Source organism: Rhinopithecus roxellana, chromosome 22 (assembly GCF_007565055.1).
Source record: "Rhinopithecus roxellana isolate Shanxi Qingling chromosome 22, ASM756505v1, whole genome shotgun sequence".
Classification (NCBI taxonomy): Eukaryota; Metazoa; Chordata; class Mammalia; order Primates; family Cercopithecidae; genus Rhinopithecus; species Rhinopithecus roxellana.
In genome coordinates this window covers 9419227-9441977 of record NC_044570.1, presented here as the reverse complement: position 1 = coordinate 9441977, position 22751 = coordinate 9419227, and the positions used below count along the sequence as shown (strand labels likewise).

At 39.1% G+C, this 22751-nt stretch overlaps 1 protein-coding gene across 16 annotated transcripts in view; it reads left to right on the top strand.

The window, feature by feature from the left end:
• The window catches only part of UTY (ubiquitously transcribed tetratricopeptide repeat containing, Y-linked), a 229739-nt gene that overhangs the window by 126192 nt on the left and 80796 nt on the right, over window positions 1–22751 (top strand). For all 16 annotated transcript variants that reach the window (XM_030926240.1, XM_030926238.1, XM_030926243.1 and 13 more), the window contains 2 exons: window positions 13946–14718; window positions 22455–22584. In XM_030926240.1, the coding sequence (XP_030782100.1) occupies window positions 13946–14718; window positions 22455–22584 (903 nt within the window). The remainder of the gene's footprint in view (window positions 1–13945; window positions 14719–22454; window positions 22585–22751) is intronic.

Here is a 22751-nt window from a genome sequence, read left to right as displayed (position 1 = left end):
TCGCATGGAGTCTTAGTTCATTCAGAACACTGTAACACAATGCTATGGACTAAGTGACTTATAATGAAAAGAAATTTCTCACAGTTTTGGAGATTGAGAAGTCCAACACCAAGGGCTAGCCTATGTGGTGTGTTGTGAGATGGGTTATTGATGTTACTTTCTTGCTGTGTCCTCACTTGGTAAAATGGGCAAGGAGTCTCTCTCAGGGCTCTTTTGTAAGGACACTAATCTCATTCATGAGGGCTGTACACCTTGTGACCTTACCCCTCCCAAAAGCCCAGCCTCCTAGTAACTTCACCTTGGTGATTCAGTTTCAACATAGGAATTGGGCAGTAAAGGTGGGCACAAGTATTCACTCCTTTAGTGCATATGTTCGCAAGAGAAGTCAGATTCAGTTCTTAACTTGGCTCCTCCACAGGTAAGCTGGGGTGGGTTTTTTTTTTTTTTTCCTTAATTTTTCTCACGATTTTTTTCATTGTCTTTGCTTTTTTGCAGTTTACTTATAGATGCGTATTGTAGTATTTTTTGTTATTTATATTGTTGGATAGTCTCATAAGTTTTCTGGGTCTGTGGTTTGGTTTGCATAAGGTCAGCTGAGAGAAACAACAAAAGAGAGAGAGGAAGACCCAAGTTCAGGCAAGCTTTTAGTAAACCTGCCAGCCACTTTACCACAGACAAAGGAGGCAGCAGCAGCCAGGTTATAGAATGAGAGATTGATATTGGGGACGGAGTTTGAGGAAGTTCTTTGATATGGCCACATCATGGGATTGTTTGCCACTGGTTGATTATGCCATGTATCATATCACCTTGTAACATTTATGGTACCTGAGGGTGGAGGTCAAGTTTGCTTATGCTTCCCGCAAGCTCCCTCTGTGGGTTTTAGATGGTTTGTAATCGGAGTTTATTTTTCCACAGCCAGGCCTTGTAAGTAAAGTCAGCTGGTTGGCTTTACCATGACGCCTACATAAACACTTAGAAATGTAAAGAGGCTTGGGGCAGCATGAAGAGGAGTTGCCCAGTGGGGAGGGGTGGACAGGATCAAGAAGCTTTTTGGGGCAGTTTGTCCCTAACAGTTTCAATCCTTAATTTTTAATATGCTCAGGCATTATGGCTCAAATATTTCTTCTGTTTTTTTTCTCATTCCCATTTTAGTATGTCCATTTAATGTTTGTTACACTTTTCGGTATTTTTCTGTACTAAACCTGTATACTGGCTAAAAGTATCTCAGGTAGATAGGCTTTCACTTTGAGGTTTATGTTAATCAGACTATTAGCCTGGGTTTACTGTTTACCAAGATTGCAAATGTAAGAGGCTACTATTTGATGTGCTGTTTTTGGTTTGTTTTCTCTGTTATCATATTTTTCCTAGACATTACTGCTTATGTAAGATCTGAATCACGCAGTTCTTTCAGTTGTATTCTTCTGTTATTTTGGAGGTGTTCTATTGATGAGGTGATAAAGTGTGTGGGAAGGAAGTGTTCTGTATTAGTTGCCTGTCTTTTTTTTTTTTTTTTTTTTTTTTTTGAGACGGTGTCTCACTGTGTCGCCCAGGCTGGAGTGCAGTGGCGCCATCTCAGCTCACTGCAAGCTCCGCCTCCTGGGTTCATGCCATTCTCCCGCCTCAGCCTCCGAGTAGCTGGGACCACAGGCGCCCGCCACCACGCCCGGCTAATTTTTTGTATTTTTAGTAGAGACGGGGTTTCACTGTGTTAGCCAGGATGGTCTCGATCTCCTGACCTCGTGATCCGCCCGCCTCAGCCTCCCAAAGTGCTGGGATTACAGGCTTGAGCCACCAAGCCCAGCCCGTTGCCCGTCTTTTAATGAGCCATTACCTTTTGGCTGATGCGTTTCACAAGTGCTGGTCAGCATTTTATTCCCCAGTAGACAAGCAGGAAGGCTAGAGAGGCTTGGCATTGAGTATTTGCTGTCTGTCATTTAGTTATAATAAAACCCTGGATGTGTTAGGCTCTGGCCAAATACTACAGTAATTTCCCAGAGTCATGCCTTTTTAAGAATGGATGCTTAGGAAACATTTCAGAATGTTTACTTTGCTGCTTTTCCTGTTAGAAGAGGTAGAGGTGTGTTTTCTAATCTTTATTGTAAGATCCTATTAGGGCTTCTGGAGGTAAAACTTAGAAAAATGTGGAGGTTTGCTAAGAGTTGGCCTCCCTGAAGCTTCTAACTCTCAAAAACTGAGCATCCAGCAATTTTTCAGTTACAGTCTAGGTTTTTCTCTTAGTGGTTCCAGCAGCAGTTTGTGTTCACGGCCATCTGCTCTGGTAAGTTATGATACTATGGTAAGGTGTGAATCTGTCTGCCTTTGTGTTCAATTTGGGTGACAACAGTAAGTTAACCAGTCACTTCCCTTCTCTTAACCCTGGGTAACTTACTACCAATCTGTTTTCTGTGCATATGGATTAATGTATTACAAACAGTTTATACACATGGAATAATACAGTATGTGACCTTTAGTTTCTTAATTCTTTCACCCGCCATTGTGTTTTCAAAGTTAGGGAATATATCCTGTTAATAACCCTTCTAAAATGAAAGTTGAATAGTGCTGGGCTACCATTCAGTTTGCTTTTGTTAGCTTTTGATCAATAGGAATTGAGTGAGGAAAATAAGAAATTTGTGTCAAACAGGCAGTTTGTACAATCTACCAGCTTTTTCTTTTGATTTCCTCTTGATTTCTATTATAGCTATGTCCTGATCATCATAGAAAAGTTAGCTCCTCAAAAGAATTTGTACTCTTTTAGAAATAAGTATTATTCAAAAAAACTAGCCAGGCGTGGTGGCGGGCACCTGTAGTCCCAGCTACTCGAGAGGATGAGGCAGGAGAATGGCGTGAACTCAGGAGGCGAAGCTTGCAGTGACCTGAGATCGCACCATTCCACTCCAGCCTGGGTGACAGAGCGAGACTCCATCTCAAAAAAAAAAGAAAAAAAAGTATTATTTGTATTGTTGTATTATTATATATTTTTTCCTTATAGTTTTGATTAGTGGTTGGATAAAGGCACCCATGTGGAAATCCACAGATACAAAGGGTTGATTGTATCTTCATTATTCTCTCAGATCCTCCTCCAGGAGTTTAATCAAACATCACAATCTCAAGGATATCAGCTTTTCATTATCTTTTTGTTCATAATTGTGTCCTATTGTCTCCAACGTTCTCTGCCCTCTTCTCGGATACATTTTTCTATAAGGTGTTTATCAAAACATCACCTGATATTATATATTCTAAATTATTTTATTTCCCTTTTGTCTACTTTATCAGCTGGGTAAAATAGGGAATTAGGGTATTTTTATTCTGTTTCATCCCTTGAGCCTGAAAAAGTTAGATGTGGCCAAACCAGATACTCAATAAAAATGGCTTCAAGGAACAAAAAGCTACTATTCAGTCTAAAACAGAGACTGTCCATCCTGAAAGTATTTGAAGATTTTTAAAAATTTATTTTTTAAAAATTTATTATTTATTATTTTTAAAAATTTATTTTGAAGTGGTTAGTTTTTTTACATGTCAGAATTGGTAGGGTAAGAAGCTCAGTTATTTTATCACACAAAATGTTGCGGGACAATCAAGACTGGAGAGACTGAAAAAGGTTCAAGAGAATTTATTAAGGTGATCACCAGCTCAGCCGGACAGATGTCTAGAAAGTCTGAGTCCCAAACAAAGAGGTTTTCCTACTTTTTTTTTTTTTTTTGGACACAGAGTCACACTCCCTTGCCCAGGTTGGAGGGCAGTGGCGCGATCTCCACTCACTGCAAGCTCCACCTCCCAGGTTCACACCATTCTTCTGCCTCAGCCTCCTAAGTAGCTGGGACTACAGGTGCCACCCACGGCTACCACCCACGGCTAATTTTTTGTATTTTTAGTAGTGACAGGGTTTCACTGTGTTAGCCAGGATGGTCTCGATCTCCTGACCTCGTGATCCGCCTGCCTCAGCCTCCCAAAGTGCTGGGATTACAGGCGTGAGCCACCGCGCCCTGCCCTACTACTTTTAAACATCTAAAGACAGGAACTACACAAGGCGAGAAGCAAGATACAGAAGCAAGAAACAAAGGCAGTTAATCATTACAACATTTCTTACCTCTTGAGAAAATCATGTCTTGCAACCTAAACTTATCAGTCTTGTGACCCGGCAGCTGTGCTAGGGAGGTAAGCAGGAACTCGCTGGGCCTGTAATAAACTTTGAGGAATGTAGAGCTGGGGCGAGTAGATAAGGGCCACTGATCACAGAGAGAAGACAGGCTGTTAATATTTTCTTTTAAGTTGAGGATAGTTGGAGGTTGGGGGAGTCACAACTTAAAGTTGCAGCAACTTTAAGAGGATTTTTAAATTTCTACTACTACTACTAATAAGTTATAGTTGATTTCATTAATTCCTTCGTCATTTCCCCCCTTGGTTTCTCAACACAAACGTAGATTAGTAAAGAGCACCACAGTTAGCTATTTCTTCTTGAGTGGGTACATACTCATCTTGGGACACCGGTTCGTACTTTTGCAGAGCCATTATTTGGGTGGTGGTATGTCTGTGTACTATTGCATCTATGGTGGATTGGATGCTTCTGATGAGAAGTGGCAGGAGAAGGGAATAAGTAGTCATCCATCTATTACGGTGGTACCATGATTGATTTAGTGTTGGGAACTGCAAAAGGGATTAAATCTGACACAGAGGAATTGTCTATAAAACTTCTCCATTGTGTTCTGTTTTCAGATTCTCCAAAATATTGTTGACCTGGGCAAGTTGTTGCCCCTACCTGGTTCTGAAAGACTTTGTCCCAACAGGCGATACAGTATTTTCCAGTGATGGGGTTCCTTAATACAAACACTTGGATTTACACTGAATTGTGTAACAAATTCAGGCATGGTAAAATTTTCTTGTGGCATCACTTCTTTGGCTTCCCAAGGCCATTGATCTCCCATATTAGTACCTCCACATATATAACATACAGTAACTCCTAAATTGTTAGCAATACTTTTGGCTAGCTGGGCAAACAGGTTTTCAGCTGATATATGAGGAATTTGAATTTTTGATACTTCAGGATTAAAGTGTTCATTGAAAGATTTATAAAACCTAAAGTATTGCATTGGGCTAACTTGAACTTGGGTCCTTTGGGTTTTCATGGTGTTGGCCAGAGGAATACCAAGTCCTAGGAGAGCTCCTTCCTGATCAAACATTAGTAGCCCTTTACGCCCTTTAGTCCAGAAAGGCATATTTGGCTTTGGTATCGTCAGATTGAGTGGGTTGCAAGTTCCTATCTTCACTGCTTGGCTGGCAAACAGAGCAACCCTTCCTGTGTACAGGTGCTGATAAATTCATATGTGGTCCACTGATTATCACAATCAGCGCACTCCTTTTCAGACTCTCCTATTATGGCCTTGGCAGCTGTGCTGCTGATTCTTGTCCTAGATTTTTACAGATGGTCCCAGTATTATTCAGTTTACTGAGATATGTGGCTTGGCAGGCATCAAAATATCATGGAGACAGGCCCTTTATGTGAGTAAGGGAATACTTCTGCTTTGTTTATAAGTTTACCAACCCCGATTTCTGTGAGGTTTGTATGTGATGGCATTAGGGATTCACCAGAAGTCACAGGGCAAGAACTCTGGGTCATTACATACTTGGAGCTGCCTGTTTCCAGAATCACAGACTAACTAGTCTGGTTATAGACACAAGTTCCTGTATGAGTCCCTGTACACTTACAGTAGGTCTGGTGTAACAGAGTTTTAGTCATACCTTTTCTGGTCCAGGCTTCTATCATACAGTGATGACAGTCATCTTGGTCCCCTTTTATAACCATAGGTGTAAGTGTCAGCAGCTTCAGTATTACTAATATGATTAAATTTATACTGTGCATGGGCACCCTTCTGGGCAAAAAGCTTGGCAGCATTTGCAAAGATAACATGATAGTAAAATAATGAGTACAAGTAAGAGTATATGCTTGTAAAATCAGTTCACACTTACTTATCTATCATTGACTTCCTCAGGCTTCAGCTGTGCGTAGACTAGTCAGCTTCCAGTTGTGTGACTAGAGCAGGGCTTGATGTTTCCTTAAGCTTCAGCCATACGTGGACCGACCAACCTCTGATGTGGTCAGAGCAGGGCAGTTGTCCTTTTCAGCAGTGGCATGGTTTTGCCGCAGAATCAGCTATGTTGGGTAGTCTGGATTTTGTTGACAGGTCCACTGGTCCTGAGTTGCAGTCGCTGCTGATTTCATTCAGCTATGATGAACCCATGGTGTGATACCTGCAACTTTAACAGCAGTGGGGGTAAACAAGATCCCAATATGGGGACCATCCCGTAAAGGCCCTTAGGTGGTCGGGTTCCATTGTTTGACCCAGGCAGAGTCTCCAGATTGGAAGGGATGTACTGCATCTAAGAGGCTAACAGGTATTCTTTCTCTACCCACCTTTATATTTCCTGCATGCCCTCACCGAAGGCTTGCATTTGCCTTTTTAAGGTTAATTCCCCGATTTCTTTTAAATCACCTTTTTTCTGAGTTATGATTGTGGGTGGTTGACCAAACACCATCTCAGAGGGTGAATACCCAGTTAATTTAGTAAGATGCACCTCACTTGGAGAAGGACCATGGGCAGCACCTGATCCCACCTTAGATGAGTTTCCTGGCAAAACGTCTTAACAGCTATTTGAGTGTCCGGTTCATTCTTTCAACTTTTCCAGAACTCGGTGGGCGATAAGCTATTTGCAGTTTCATTTGATTTTTAACATCTGCATTGGCTGTTGTACTATCTCTGCCACAAATGCTGGGCCATTGTCTGATCCTAAAGTTAGAGGCAGTCCAAATCCAGGAATAATGTCCTTTAGTAAGATCCTGGTTACTTCCCGAGCTTTCTCTGTCCTGGTGGGAAATGCCTTGACCTACCCTGAGAAAGTACAGACAAACACTAGCATGTACCGGTAGCCTCCTGCTCAAGACAGCTTGGTAAAGTCCACAAGCAGGTTTTCACAGGGTGTAGACCAGTTCCTTGATTCCCTGGGGGCTATGTTGGCCCCTGCTGTGGATTGTATGGACACGAGTTAAATATTGCTCACAAATGACTCAAGTGATGGCGGTTAGGCACAGCACATAGAAATGCCATCCTACTAGAGTTTATAATGCAGTTTTTCCTATATGTGTTCCTTGATGAAACTGCTTTATGAACCAGGGGGCTGTTGCTTCTGGAATGGCAAGCCTCCCATCTGAGAACTTTCACTGACTTCCTTTCTGGAAACTTCCACTCTCCTGCTCAAACCAAGCCTTTTCAGTGGAGGCGTAGTTAGAGGGTTCTGTAAGGGGAAGCTCCAGTAAGGGCATCGTAAGGGTTTCCCCTTCCTTCTTAGTTACCTCCATCATCGCAGCTCTTTTGACTTCTCTGTCTGCCTTCCTGTTTCCTCTAGCTTCGTCACCTCCTATTTGATGCTCTTTGCTGCTGCTTTCGGAGCCCATACAGCTTCTAAGAGCTGCTGTATTTTCTTTTTATTTTTGACTTCCTTTTCTTCAGTAGTTAATAATCCTCTTTCCTTGTATATGGCGCCATGTGCATGCAAAGTGGCAAAAGCATACCTTGAGTCAGTGTAGATGTTTACTGACTTTACTTTGGCCTATAGCAATGCTCTAGTGAGGGCTATTAGCTCAACTCTTTGGGTCGAAGTTCCAACCAGCAGAGGGCAGGCTTCAGCTACTGAATTCAGTGTTTCTCTGCGTATCCAGCCCATCTGACACCTTCAGATATGAAGCTGCTTCCATCAGTAAAGTATTCAACATCTGGGTTTTTTAATGGCTGGTCCTTTAAGTCATTTCGGCTTGAGAAAACCTCATCCACCATTTCCACACAACAATGATACCCTGGGCAACATAATGGGAGCTTTCCGTGCTCTGCCCATTCTGTTGACAGCAGTGTAGCTGGATTTGGAGTATTCACAGTCTCCAAGTTTATGTAGGGGTTTTCACACAAAAGTACTTAACATACTTTTATGTTAAGGATATCTTAACATCCTAGGGTCAGAAAGCCAGCCATGCCCCCTCTGCCCCATCAGGGTGATGATTCTGTGGGGCATCTGAATTATCAACCTTTGTACAAATGTGAGCTTGTTAGCATCTTCTGCTAACAGGGCAGAGGCTGCCATTGCCTTGAAATGGAGTGGCCGTCCCATATCCACAAAGTCTAGTTGCTTGGACAAATATGCCACAGGCCAATACCATGACCCTAGTGTTTGTACCAAGATTCCTGTAGCTATTCCTTTTCTTTAATGGACATACACGTAAAAAGGCGTTGTCGTGTCTGGCAGTCCCAATGCCAGGGCCTGGATCAAAGCCTTCTTGATTTCCTTGAAGGCCATATCCTGTTCTTTTCCCCACAGGAGGGGTTCTTTTCCACCACTTTGGTAGCCTCATACAATGATTTTGCCAAGAGTGAGTAATTTGGAATCCAAATGCAACAGAAACCAGCTGCCCCTATAAACTCCCGCATTTGTTGTCTAGTGTCAGGTTGAGAAATGCCACAGTCTCTTTTCACTCACATCCACACTCACGCTGCCCTTGATAGATGTTAAAGCCAAGATACTTTGCTCTTTGGCCACAGATTTGTGCCTTTTCCTTACACACCTTATAACCAGCCTCCCACAGAATATGAAGGAGGCTTTGTGTGCCTTGAAAACACTCTTCTTTTGTGGGTGCATAAGTCATCTATGTACTGCAGCAGGACACGGCGGCCACTTGGTGGCATGAAACCCTTCAGGTCTGAGGCAAGTGGGTCCTCAAAAATGATTGGGGAGTTTTTCAATCCTTGGGGGAGTTTGGTCCAAGTATACTATCATGAGCCCCTCTTAAAGGCAAAGATGGCCTGGTTTTCAGGGGCTAGTCAGATGCTGAAGAATCCGTCCTTTATGTCTAAGCATGTAAACCAAGCAGCGTCAGCAGGAATTCACCCACGCAGTGTATATGGGTTGAGCACAATGGCATATGATGTAGCTGCAACCTTATGTATGGCCTGCAAATCCTGTGCCGTCTGGTAATCTCTGGAGGGCTTTAACATCAGTAGCAGTAGAGTGTTCCAAGAAGAGGCACATCTTTCTATTATCCAAATTTAAGGAGTCGGACTATATCCTTTGTAATCCCGTGGCTGGCTTTGCTGGGATAGAATACTGACAAATTTGCACTGTTAAGTGTCCCACAGCAGTTCCACTACTATAGGACCTGATTTATGGCTAACTCTGGGGGACTGTCTTCTGCCCACACCCCTGGCAGCTTGAGAAATAATTTCTTATACATTGCTTCATTTTTCCACTGGCAAAATGCATCTTACAAATTTTGCATCTCTCATAGTCTCCATTCCTCTGTTGTGGGGATAATTAGGTTCATTATCATGGCTTTTCTTTATCCTAGTTTCAGAGTCATGTCGCCTTCTCAGGTAAAGGAGATTTCTGCTTGCAATTTCTGGAACAAGTCTCTTCCTAACAAGGGAACCGGACTGTTTGGCAAATACAGAAATTCATTTTGGATTTCCTGTCCTCCAGTCCTACATCTTTTAGAATTGAAGGCCTCTTTTCTGTTACTCCTGTAGCTCCAATTATATTGACATAATTTTTAGACAATGGGCCAACTGCTTGAGTTACTACTAAGTGCTCTGCACCAGTGTCAACTATAAAGTCCGTTTTCCAGCCCCCTATCTCCATTGAGACCATAGGTTCCTCAGGGCCTAATGAAATGGAGGCTGGTTTTTCTCAGTCCTCATAATAATTATTGATTCCTGCCAGTCTGATTAGATCTGTGTCTGATTTGTGAACCCCTTGACCGTCGGCAGAGGATTCTGGCCAGCTGTTTTGTCCCTGATTGTTGACTTTATCCTTTTCTCTGTCTGGGCATTCATTCTTACAGTGTCCCATCTGCTTGCGTCTTGCAAACTAATCTCTCTCAAACCTAGGTCAGCCCTCTTGTCCTGGCTTAGCTTCCTGGTTTTGCCTAGTTTGTCCTCTCCTACTACCATGCCCTCTCACAAAACCAGTTTCTCCGCCAACTAAGGCCGCCACCAGCAAGTCTGCCTTTTCCTTAGCTCTGCATCTAGCTTTTCTCTTGGCCTCCTCATTCCAATTTACAAACACCTTAGTAGCCACTTGGATAAGTTGGATAATATTCATGCCTTCAAAACCTTCTAACTTCTAAAGCTTTTGCTTTATGTCTCCTTGCGCTTGGCTTACAAATGCCACATTAACCATACACTAATTACCCACTGCCTCTGGATCAAATGGCTTGTAAAACCGCTAAGCCTTACAGAGCCTCTCATAAACTTCACTGGGACTTTTATCTGGCTTCTGGAGGACCTCTAAGACCTTTTTGGTATTGGTGGCCTTTTTCACTCCAACCTTTATTCCATTTAGGAGTGCCTTTCGATACCTTTGCAAACTTTGTAGCCCTTGAGCCTGGTTAAGGTCTCAGCCTGGGTCCCCCTCTATTGGGAGTGCCTGTTGTGCAGACTGTCTGATATCTCCTGTGCCTGCAGACACATTGTTCTCTAGCCACTGGAAAGTGGCTTGTATAACTCTACAGCACTCTTCGATATTAAATAATGACAGAAGAAGTTGTTTTTGCAATCAGCACAGGTAGGATTGTAAGTTAGGAAAATAGACTGCATTAGATCTGTAAGAGCCTGAGGCTTCTTTATATAGGAAGGAGTATGTTGTCGCCAATTTAGGAGATCAGTAGTAGAGAAGGGCTGATAAACGAAGACTATTCTCCCCCTTGGACTTCATTCTGTGCATTTAAATAAGTTCGTCACCGTGTTTCTCAGAGGGGCTTCTGCATTGCTCGGGCACAGCCCAGCCTAGCCGACCTCATGCCCCTGGAGTTTCTCCCTTGACTTTTCAGGCAGGGACTCTGGCTCCTCTCTGCGTGGTGTTGCCTGAGGGGTGCTTTCTTCTGAGTCTGAATCTCCAGAGGCAGCCAGGACAGCATCCTGTCTAAGCCTTCCTTGCCAGGATGGATAAATTGGTGCATAGGGGGATGCACTTTCTAACTCTTCATGTGGGGCCTGTAGGACAGGTTTTTTCCGCTTTTCCTGTGACTCCTTTTCTTTTTCTGATGCCTTGCAGTCTCTTCTATGGCTCCTGGTTTTGTCCGGGCCATTAGAGTCTTACAATAGGTCTCAAAGCAGGCCTGTAGTCACTTAGTGTGGGTTTGAATTAAACTTAGCTAGGAGTTAATATATGGAAAACTGATCTGGGTGCCCAGGCTGTTCTCCAGCCTGAGTAACTAACTAGGACACTCAGCCAATTATTTCCGTCTGTTGTACCTTTGGCTAGCCACCCTACATTAAAAGATGGCCAGTCTGTCTCACAAAGTGTTCTCTGTTTCTGTGGAGTTAGCTTAATCCCATAATCACCATTAAAACCTTTTTAAAGTTTTTTTCAGCATGCACTCCAGTGGAGTGGGCTTTGACATTTTTCCTCCTATTTCCCCCCTTACAGCACGCTTTCACTGTTGGATCCACCAGACCAGATCCTATTATGGGAGGTTAGGACACTGCTTAGCCAAGAGTGTGCCTTAATTCCTCTCACAGCTAGCTGCAGCTGTGGAGCTGGTCCTATAGGCAGTATACAGTGTCCTAGGTCTGGTTTTTTCCACACTCGCCTCAGAGCACACAGTCCACGCTAAGAGATCTGTGCCTCCCCACGTCCTACCCCAAGTTGGTCTCTCCCAAGACCGTGTCTTTCCCACAATTTCACATACCTCCCTCGTCCGTGAAACAGTTTTCCTTTCTGACCAACTTGTGAGGAGTTTGAGATAAGCCTGGCCAATATACCCAATTCTTTTTTTTTTTTTTTTTTTTTCTTTTTTGAAAAAGAGTCTTGCTGCATCACCCAGGCTAGAGTGGAGTGGCGCAATCTTGGCTCACTGCAACCCCTGCCTCCCAGGTTCAAGCGATTCTCCAGCCTCAGCCTCCCAAGCAGCTGGGACTACAGGCACATACCACCTTGCCCGGCTAATTTTTGTATTTTTATTAGAGACAGGTTTTTGCCGTGTTGGCCAGGCCGGTCTCAAACTCCTGATATCAGGTGATCTGCCTGCTGCTACCACCCCCAGCCATGAAACCCTGTTTCTATTAAAAAAAAAAATTACCCAGGCAAGGTGGCATGTGCCTGTAGTCCCAGCTGCTTGGGAGGCTGGGGCACAAGAGTCACTTGAACCTGGCAGGTAGAAGTTGCAGTGAGCCAAGATCACACCACTGCACTCCAGACTGAGCAGCAAAGCAAAACTCTGTCTCAAAAAAAAAGGGGATTAACATAATTAACTGACTTTCTAGAGCTTACCCTCTGCAATCTATTTGGTATCATATTATATTTTATAATTTAGTTTTTATGACTGTCTCATACATTTAATTGAGTCATTTAATTTTTGTACGTTGTGTGAGAATATCCACTTTGCATAAGGATATTTGATTATTCCAGCATCATTTGTATAAAACTCTTCTTCCCATTTTGGCAACTGTGTCAACAGTTAATTTGCAATGTATATGTGGATACATTTGTAGATTCTTTTGTCCTACTCCTGTATATAGTTTTTCTTACACCAATTCTACACAGCCTTAGTACTATAACTTTATAGTAAGTTTTAAAAATAGGTAAACGTAACTCCGCCTTTTTTGTTATTTGTCGCTATTCTAATAGTATGGTATTACATTGCTTGATTTCACATGTAAACCTACTTGCTTTCTAAGATAACTCCTCATTTGTCTTGGTGCATAATTCTTATATATTGCTGGGTTTGACATGCTAATATGTTTTTAAGGATCATGTTGTCTATATTCAAGGGACATGTTTTTCTCAGTGATACATTTTATTGGCTTTCACTGGTATTAGAGTATTATTGGCTCTCTGAAATGACTTAGTAAAGCTCTATACTGCTGTATATCCTGAAAAGATTTTTGTAAGATTAGTATAATTTCTTCCTAAAATGTTGTTTGTAAGATCTCTGACAGTACAATCTCTTTTCTTTGTACTTTGCTAAGTTTATATTTACTGTTAGGATATATTTCAATAAAGATTTTTTTTAAGTGTTGTTGATCCTTTCAAAGACCAGTTGTATATATTTTTTAACAAATTTTTTCCATAGGTTTTCTGTTTTCTATTTCAGTAATTTTTTTTCCTTCCTGTTATTTATTCCCCTGTGTTTATTTTTGGTTTGATACTCTTTCCACAACATCTTAAATTGGTGTTTTATCTTTTTGATCTTAGACCTTTATTCTTTGACAACCTAAGTGTTTGAAAGTATAAAACCTTCTAAGTATTGCATTAAACTAAATTTTTACATGGTGTGCTTTTATTTTTACCAAGTTCAAAGAATTATCTAATTTATTTTGTCATTTCTTAACTTGGCCCATAGGAAATTTAGATTTCTGTTCTTTAGTTTTCACACATTCGGGTATTTATAGGATTTTATGTTTTTGATATTTGATGTAATTCTCTTTTCAGAAAACACACTTCCTATTATTTCAGGTCTTTCCGTTTTATTGAGACTGTTTTTGCATAGTCTGTGGCTTATTGTAAATGGTATTCCCTGAAATATACTTCATGTATTAAGTATAATAACCATACATAACTATACATGTTTTTCCACATCTAAATTTTGAAATAAATTTTTATTCAGCTAAAAATGTATGTCAGAACTGAATAATTTAAACTTTAAAAAGCCTAATAGGAAGAAAATTATTCACATATTAGTAAATCAAATTAAGCAGGCAGGTTAGATCATGTTCTCTAAAAATACTAACCACTTTAATCTGTTGATTATGGGAACTTTTAAATGATTTTGAGATTTGGCTTAAATTACATTACACAAAATTTAGTTTCTTTATGGTGGCTTTGTGTTTAACATTTTAATCCTCAAGAGTTTTCTGTATATGCATTCAAGCTTCCATGACATTAAATTTCAATTTTTGTTTTTTTTTAGGGGCTTCATAAGAGTCAGAGTTCATGTGTGTCAGGACCTAATGAAGAACAACCTGTGTTTTCCACTGAGTCTGCCCAGTATCAGCAGGCAACTAGTACTGGTATTAAGAAGCCGAATGAACATCTCACTCTGCCTAGTAATTCAGTACCACAGAGGAATGCTGACAGTCACCTCTCCTCTCATATTGCTACCTCAGGGGGACAACAAGGCATTATTTTTACCAAAGAGAGCAAGCCTTCAAAAAATAGATCCTTGGTGCCTGAAACAAGCAGGCATACTGGAGACACATCTAATGGCTGTGCTGATGTCAAGGGACTTTCTAATCATGTTCATCAGTTGATCGCAGATGCTGTTTCCAGTCCTAACCATGGAGATTCACCAAATTTATTAATTGGAGACAATCCTCAGCTCTCTGCCTTGTTGATTGGAAAAGCCAATGACAATGTGGGTACTGGAACCTGTGACAAAGTCAATAATATCCACCCAGCTGTTCATACAAAGACTGATCATTCTGTTGCCTCTTCACCCTCTTCAGCCATTTCCACAGCAACACCTTCTCCTAAATCCACTGAGCAGGCAAGCATAAACAGTGTTACCAGCCTTAACAGTCCTCACAGTGGAATACACACGGTCAATGGAGAGGGGCTGGAGAACTCACAGAACTCTACAAAAGTAGACCTGCCTTTAGTTAGCCACAGATCTACTTCTCAGATCATACCATCAATGTCAGTGTCTATATGCCCCAGTTCAACAGAAGTTCTGAAAGCATTCAGGTTAGTGTGGAAAAATTCATCACAAAATGAAAATGGTCAACTTCTGGCCAGATCAGACAACTAAAAGGTTTATGTGATATATTAATAAATGTAACATGCTCAAAAGATTATAGAGTCACTCACAGAAAACAACAGTGTCAAAAGGAAATTTATTATGTTGAAAATTGTGGATTTTTTCTTCTTTATTTTCCTTTAAGTTCTGGTATACATGTGCAGAACTGCAGGTTTGTTACATAGGTATACATGTGCCATGGTGGTTTGCATCAACTATCAACCCATCATCTAGGTTTTAAGTCCCTCCTGCATTAGGTATTTGTCCTGATACTCTCCCTCCCTGTGCCCCCAACCCCTGAGAGGCCCTGCTATATGATAGACTGCAGTTTCTCTGCATTTCCTGTCTCCTGGAAACTATGTAACTTCTAGAGTCTGACTAAATGTTTTCTCAAATATAAACAAAGACTAGCCTTAATAATCAATAAGGCCTGTTACTACTTTTAACATTCTACAGCTCTAACTTATCAGCCAGTTTGGTAAGACTTGCTATATTGTGCTACTCTTTTTTTTTTTTTCCTTAATATTTTCCTTATACTTTAAGTAGACTTGCCTTTAGTTAGCCACAGTGCAGGTTTGTTACATATGTATACATGAGACATGTTGGTGTGCTGCACCCATTAACTCGTCATTTACATAAGGTAGATCTCCTAATGCTCTCCCTCCCCCCGCCTCCCCACAATAGGACCCGGTGTGTGATGGTCCCCTTCCTGTGTCCAGGTGATCTCATTGTTCAGTTCCCACCTGGGAGTAAGAACATGTGGTATTTCGTTTTCTGTTCTTGCAATAGTTTGCTGAGAATGATGGTTTCCAGCTGTATCCATGTCCCTACAAAGGACATGGACTCATCCTTTTTTATGGCTACCTAGTATTCCATGGTGTATATGTGCCGCATTTTCTTAATCCAGTCTGTCACTGATGGACATTTGGGTTGATTCCAAGTCTTTGCTATTGTGAATAGTGCCGCAGTAAACATACGTGTGCATGTGGCTTTATAGCAGCATGACTTACAGTCTTTTGGGTATATTCCCAGTAATGGGATGGCTGGGTCAAATGGTATTTCTAGTTCTAGATCCTTGAAGAATCGCCACACTGTTTTCCACAATGATTGAACTAGTTTACAGTCCCACCGACAGGTAAAAGTGTTCCTATTTCTCCACATCCTCTCCAGCAGCTGTTGTTTCCTGATTTTTTAGTGATTGCCATTCTAACTGGTGTGAGATGGTATCTCATTGTGGTTTTGATTTGCATTTCTCTGATGGCGAGTGATGATGAGCATTTTTTCATGTATCTATTAGCTATATGAATGTCTTCTTTTGAGAGGTGTCTGTTCATATCCTTTGCCCACTTTTTGATGGGGTTGTTTGTTTTTTTCTTGTAAATTTGACTGAGTGCTTTATAGGTTCTGGATATTAGCCCTTTGTCAGATGAGTAGACTGCAAAATTTTTCTCCCATTCTGTAGGTTGCCTGTTCACTCTGATGGTAGTTTCTTTTGCTGTGCAGAAGCTCTGTAGTTTAATTAGATCCCATTTGTCAATTTTGGCTTTTGCTGCTGTTTTAGACATGAAGTCCTTACCCTTGCCTATGTCCTGAATGATATTACCTAGGTTTTCTTCTAGGGTTTTTATGGTTTTAGGTCTAACATTTAAATCTCTAATCCATCTTTAATTAATTTTCATATAAGGAGTAAGGAAAGGATCTAGTTTCAGCTTTCTACTTCTGGCTAGCCAATTTTCCCAGGACCATTTATTAAATAGGGAATCCTTCCCCCATTTCTTGTTTTTGTCAGGTTTGTCAAAGATCAGATGGCTGTGTATGTGTGGTATTATTTCTGAGAGCTCTGTTCTGTTCTATTGGTCTATATCTCTGTTTTGGTACCAGTACCATGCTGTTTTGGTTACTGCAGACTCGTAGTATAGTTTGAAGTCAGGTAGCGTGATGCACCCAGCTTTGTTCTTTTGGCTTAGGATTGTCTTGGCAATGCGGGGTCTTTTTTGGTTCCATATGAACTTTAAAGCAGTTTTTTCCAATTCTGTGAAGAAGTCATTGGTAGCTTAATGGGGATGACATTGAATCTATAAATAACCTTGGGCAGTATGGCCATTTTCACAATATTGATTCTTCCTATCCATGAGCATGGTATGTTCTTCCATTTGTTTGTGTCCTCTTTTATTTCATTGAGCAGTGGTTTGTAGTTCTCCTTGAAGAGGTCCTTTACATCCCTTGTAAGTTGGATTCCTAGGTATTTTATTCTCTTTGAAGCTATTGTGAATGGGAGTTCATTCATGATTTGGCTCTCTGTTTGTCTATTACTGGTGTATAAGAATGCTTGTGATTTTTGCACATTGATTTTGTATCCTGAGACTTTGCTGAAGTTGCTTATCAGCTTAAGGAGATTTTGGGCTGAGACGATGGGGTTTTCTAAATATACAATCCTGTCATCTGCAAACAGGGACAATTTGACTTCTTCTTTTCCTAACTGAATACCCTTGATTTCTTTCTCTTGCCTGATTGCCCTAGCCAGAACTTCCAACACTATGTTGAATAGGAGTGGTGAGAGAGGGCATCCCTGTCTTGTGCCAGTTTTCAAAGGGAATCCTTCCAGTTTTTGCCTATTCAGTATGATATTGGCTGTGGGTTTGTCATAAAAAGATCTTATTATTTTGAGATAGTTTCCATCAATACCGAATTTATTGAGAGTTTTTAGCATGAAGGGCTGTTGAATGTTGTCAAAGGCCTTTTCTGCATCTATTGAGATAGTCATGTGGTTTTTGTCTTTGGTTCTGTTTATATGTTAGATTACATTTATTGATTTGCGTATGTTGAACCAGCCTTGCATCCCGGGGATGAAGCCCACTTGATCATGGTGTATAAGCTTTTTGATGTGCTGCTGGATTCGGTTTGCCAGTATTTTACTGAGGATTTTTACATCGATGTTCATCAGGGATATTGGTCTAAAATTCTCTCTTTTTTTGTTGTATCTCTGTCAGGCTTTGGTATCAGGATGATATTGGCCTCGTAAAATGAGTTAGGGAGGATTCCCTCTTTTTCTATTGATTAGAATAGTATCAGAAGGAATGGTACCAGCTCCTCCTTGTACCTCTGGTATTTTCGGCTGTAAATCCATCTGGTTCTGGACTTTTTTTGGTTTGTAGGCTATTAATTATTGCCTCAATTTCAGAGCCTACTATTGGTCTGTTCAGGGATTCAAGTGCTACTCTTTTAATCAATGGGGGTTCACATGTTTGTTTAAAAATTGGTTTTCATTCCATTCCCACAAAAAAGAATCAGGAACACTTTCTTTGATATTAAGGCAACAGATTGATGCCCCCAATGAGCCTCATCTACCTTTTTAAAAAACAGCTTTATTGAGATATAACTCACATACCATATGGTTTGGTCATTTAGTGTATATAGTTCATTTGTTTTTAGCAGATTACCAGATGTGTACAGTCATTGTCACGGTCAGTTTTACAGCATTTGTACTACCTCAAAAACAAACCTGACATATACTTTAAACACAGTAAAATTAAATCTTAATAAGTTTTCTTACGTCTCATAAACGTTCTGTATGGAAGAGTATAAAATGTAAGTGAAAGTCACTTCCGATGCCAAAATACACATTCTGTATTCCTTTTGTATTTTTAGTACCTAAACTTGGAAATTGTAACAATAGTATATTGGTTTTATTAGATTCATAAAAGAGCTTTCTGAAATTAGATGCAAATTAACAGAAAAGAAATACCCTATAACTAAACAATCTAAACATTATTTTTAATCTACTTTGGTCATTTTATTAAAAAGTTTTTAAACTTCAAATTTGAAAACAGCTTTTGCCAAATGATGATACAACTCTTTTCCTGTTACTGTGAGATGTTAAGGTGTTACATATTTCTTCTCTACGACTGTATCTAAACGTTGTTTAGACCCTCAGGTATTTTGATTATTTTATTAGAAACCATTGTGTGTCAGCCATTAAATGTATGTTAACTGATCAGCTACTAAGATGAAATCAAAATTTTTTGCTTTTTTATAATTTATGGTTACAACAACCTTGGAGAGCAGTAATATAGTAGTGATCTTTTTTTTTTTTTTGCAAAATAATTAAATAAATTATATATTTTATATTAATGGACTATAGATTTTAATCTATCTCATTTTGAGGTGTATATAAACAATCACTTTATAATAAAATGCATTCTGAAAGAATTATTTTTGGGTCAGACATGGTAAAAGGACTTTACCTTACCAGAAATGAATAATTTTATTTTTAAAAGCTATAAATAGTGTATTTTTAAAATATTGTATCTGTGGCTGCAAGACTATTCCAATAAATGTAGGTTCCAATTTGCTATTGAAGATAACCTACCAAAAAGAAAATAGGAGAGAAATTAAGAAAGCAAAGGAAAACAGTCGCAGAAAGAAAGAGAAAAAACGGATGGATTCAAAAGTTGGGAATGAAATTATTCTGAGTTGTAGAGAAAGAACCAGAATGAGAAATGATAGTTTCTATGGGGGCACCAATTCAGTCAGTTGATAGTAGCATCTGTTCTGGAGAGAAAACTGAGATTCAAATTAAGTAATATGGGAGTAAGAGAGTTAATTTCCCTGATTAAGCAGGCTTATAAGGAAAGATAAATTATTATGAGGTGTTTGGAGAGAATCTCATTTTATCCTTAATTTATATGGGTGAACTTGAAAGTAAACTTAATTAGGTTATTTTCAAAAAAGCCATTTTTAATATTATATAATGATGAGTGTCTTCAATAAGTAACTAAGGGTTAGCAAGAAGGTTTCAGAGTAAGATAAACTCTTCAGTCTTTCCAACACCTGCTTTTTCTTCAACTTTGTTTCATTCCCGTTATGAACTTTAATAAAGTTTCATAATTTCTTTTGAAGAATTTTGGATTCTTCATACATACATTCAGAAGATAGTCTATTTCTGTTGTCTATAGGATTATTCCATAAATGTAGCTATGTAAAAAGACCTATCTCTTTGCATTAGGGTCAGATTGTATACCTGTTAAGTAAAAGATATACTATTTACTTTTTAAAAACATCTATATTATTTCCTTTAAGAAGCTTCCTAAAGCTTGTGATTTAACTCTAATAATTGATAGAAATATGTCAAGGAATTGTTAGATATGATTTATTGTATCATTTATTCTGATCGTCTTCTTATTTGTATATTCCTGGTCCGTTATTTTTAATCAGGAAAGCATTGTGCTTCTTTCACAATTTAAATTTTGATTTCAGCATTCAAGTGATTGAATCATGGCTCCTTTGCTCGTGCCTCATCTTATTCTTTCTTCAGATGCCAGTATCTACATTTTCCAATGCTTTAGCTTCCTATGTATCCACTTTTTTTTTCTTTTATAGACTGTAGAAATTACAAAGACAGAATTCTACAGTCAATCCCAAGTTCTTAGATAGACTGTAGAAATTACAAAGACAGAATTCTACAGTCAATCCCAAGTTCTTAGTCTAATTGTTTTGTTGTTGTTGTTGTTGTTGTTGTTTGTTTTATTTTGTTTTTCAGATGGAGTTTCAATCTTGTCACCCAGGCTGGGGTGCAGTGGCACTATCTCGGCTCACTACAACCTCTGCCTCCCAGGTTCAAGCTATTTTACCGCCTCAGCCTCCCATGTAGCTGGGATTACAGGCCCCTGCCACCACGTAGAGCTAATTTTGTATTTTTACTAGAGACAGGGTTTCTACATGGTGGTCAGGCTGGTCCCAAACTGCCAACCTCAGGTCATCCGCCCACCTCTGCCTCCCAAAGTGCTTTGATTACAGGCATGAGCCACGGCACCCTGCCTAGTCTCTTTTTTTATAGAGGTGATTGTTTAACTAATTTTTGATACTACAATAAATTAACATAAAGAAATTTCTAGTACAATTAAATACTTCACCAAATTTAGTACAATTAAGTACTGGTATAGTGAGAATTGAATTGTCTCTTCACCAAGTATATTCTATTTATTTAAAACAGAAGTTATAAGGAGTTTATAAATTAGGTTCAATTCTGTATTTAAGTTTAAAAGCTTAACATGTATCATCTGTAACTAAACCTATGGGTTATTATGCTTTGTGGAGAGAAACTGAAATCTAGATACTACTTTAGAATGTAATAGGTAGTTAAATGTAAACGTTTAATAGATATTTGCACATTTTTGAGTTAAAAAATAGATAAGTCAAATTTCTAACCAAATTCATAACTTAAAAATGCATTAAGACCTTTTTAATTGTTTAAAAAGGTTATACAGCCTAGTGCGGTGGCTCACTCCTGTAATCCCAGCACCTTGGGAGGCCGAGGCAGGCAGATCACAAGGTCAAGAGATGAAGACCATCCTGGCTAACACAGTGAAACCCTGTCTTTACTAAAAATACAAAAAATTAGCCGGGCGTGGTGGCGGGCACTTGTAGTCCCAGCTGCTTGGAAGCTGAGGCAGAAGAATGGGTGAACCCAGGAGGCGTAGCTTGCAGTGAGCTGAGATTGCACCACTACACTCCAGCCTAGGGGACAAGGCCAGACTCTGTATTAAAAAAAAAAAAAAAAAAAAAAAGATTATATGCCCTAGTAGCTATTTACTATGACATCTTAAAAGTGTATATGTTGCATTTCAAGGCTTCATTTTTATTAGTCCAACCACAGAAGCATGACTTGAAAGTTTTTTTCTGTGTAGGGAAATAAAGCAAAACAAGCTTTTGCTTCAGCTTTTATTATTCTATATATTGAAATAAAAACATAATTTGTTCGCAGTTACTGATGTATTTTTTACTTTCCAAAACAGAATTTTCAGATTTTTGTCTGAAATATTAACATTTTTGAGAGCTCCTTCCTTTGATATTTTAATACATTGATTATTTCATAATTTTAATAATTAGGTGAGACAGCTTGAATAATTTGAAAGGCTTAGTTTTCTGAATTTGTTAAAATATTAAGAGTTTAGGAAATAACTTGTATTTGCATACTAAAAGAAGAATTGGATTATGGAAATAATTTCGCCATGTTTTAAGAATTTATATCAATAATTTAACAAATATTGTACCTTTCATTAAAGAAAAAATCCAAATACTGTTAAGTAATAATTATGCACAATGTGACAACACAGAGCAACTACACACATCACTTAAAATTATAAGATGCGAAAGTTTGGAAAATGGAGTCTTATTGAGTATTAGCTAATTCCACAGAAAGTAAGTCTTGAGGATGAAACTAATGAGCTTTCTGAATTTGAAAGTTTTCACAATGGTATTCTAGAAATAATTACTAAGATGTGATGTGAGAAAGGAGATATACTATGATATTAAGGATATGTAAATAACTTCTTGATCAAGTATTTTACCAGTTTATGGAGAACATTTAACCATGGCACATGTTGGAGAGAACATTTGAGTTTATATTAATGTTTCATATGAGAAAGCAAATTGGAAAATGAATAAGAGGAATTTTGTCAACATTTTATATACTCTGTGTGTAGTATATTTTGTTTAGCTTTTATAAGACCTGCTGAAATTTAATAGTTCTCAATTTCTTATTTAATAGATCTGAATATCTTACACTATTTGTATTTTTGTGAATGCCTTATGCCTGACTTTTATTTCAGATTTTCTCTTTTTTTGTATTTTTAAAATAAATATATCACTGATATATTTCTTCTGCTTTTTTTTTTTTTAAAAGGAATCTAGGTAAAAATGGCTTGTCTAATAGCTGCGTTTTGTTAGATAAATGTCCACCTCCAAGACCACCAACTTCACCATACCCACCCTTGCCAAAGGACAAGTTGAATCCACCCACACCTAGTATTTATGTGAGTCCCCATTGAGTAACTTATAAATAAATCAAGAGTCTGAACTAATGTGTCTTTTAGAAAATAGATGTATGTTTTAAATCAAGCCAGATTCCCTTACGGAGCATAGACTTTACTCTCACAGGTTTAATATTTCAGAAAAACATGTTTATATTTCAGGGCACGTA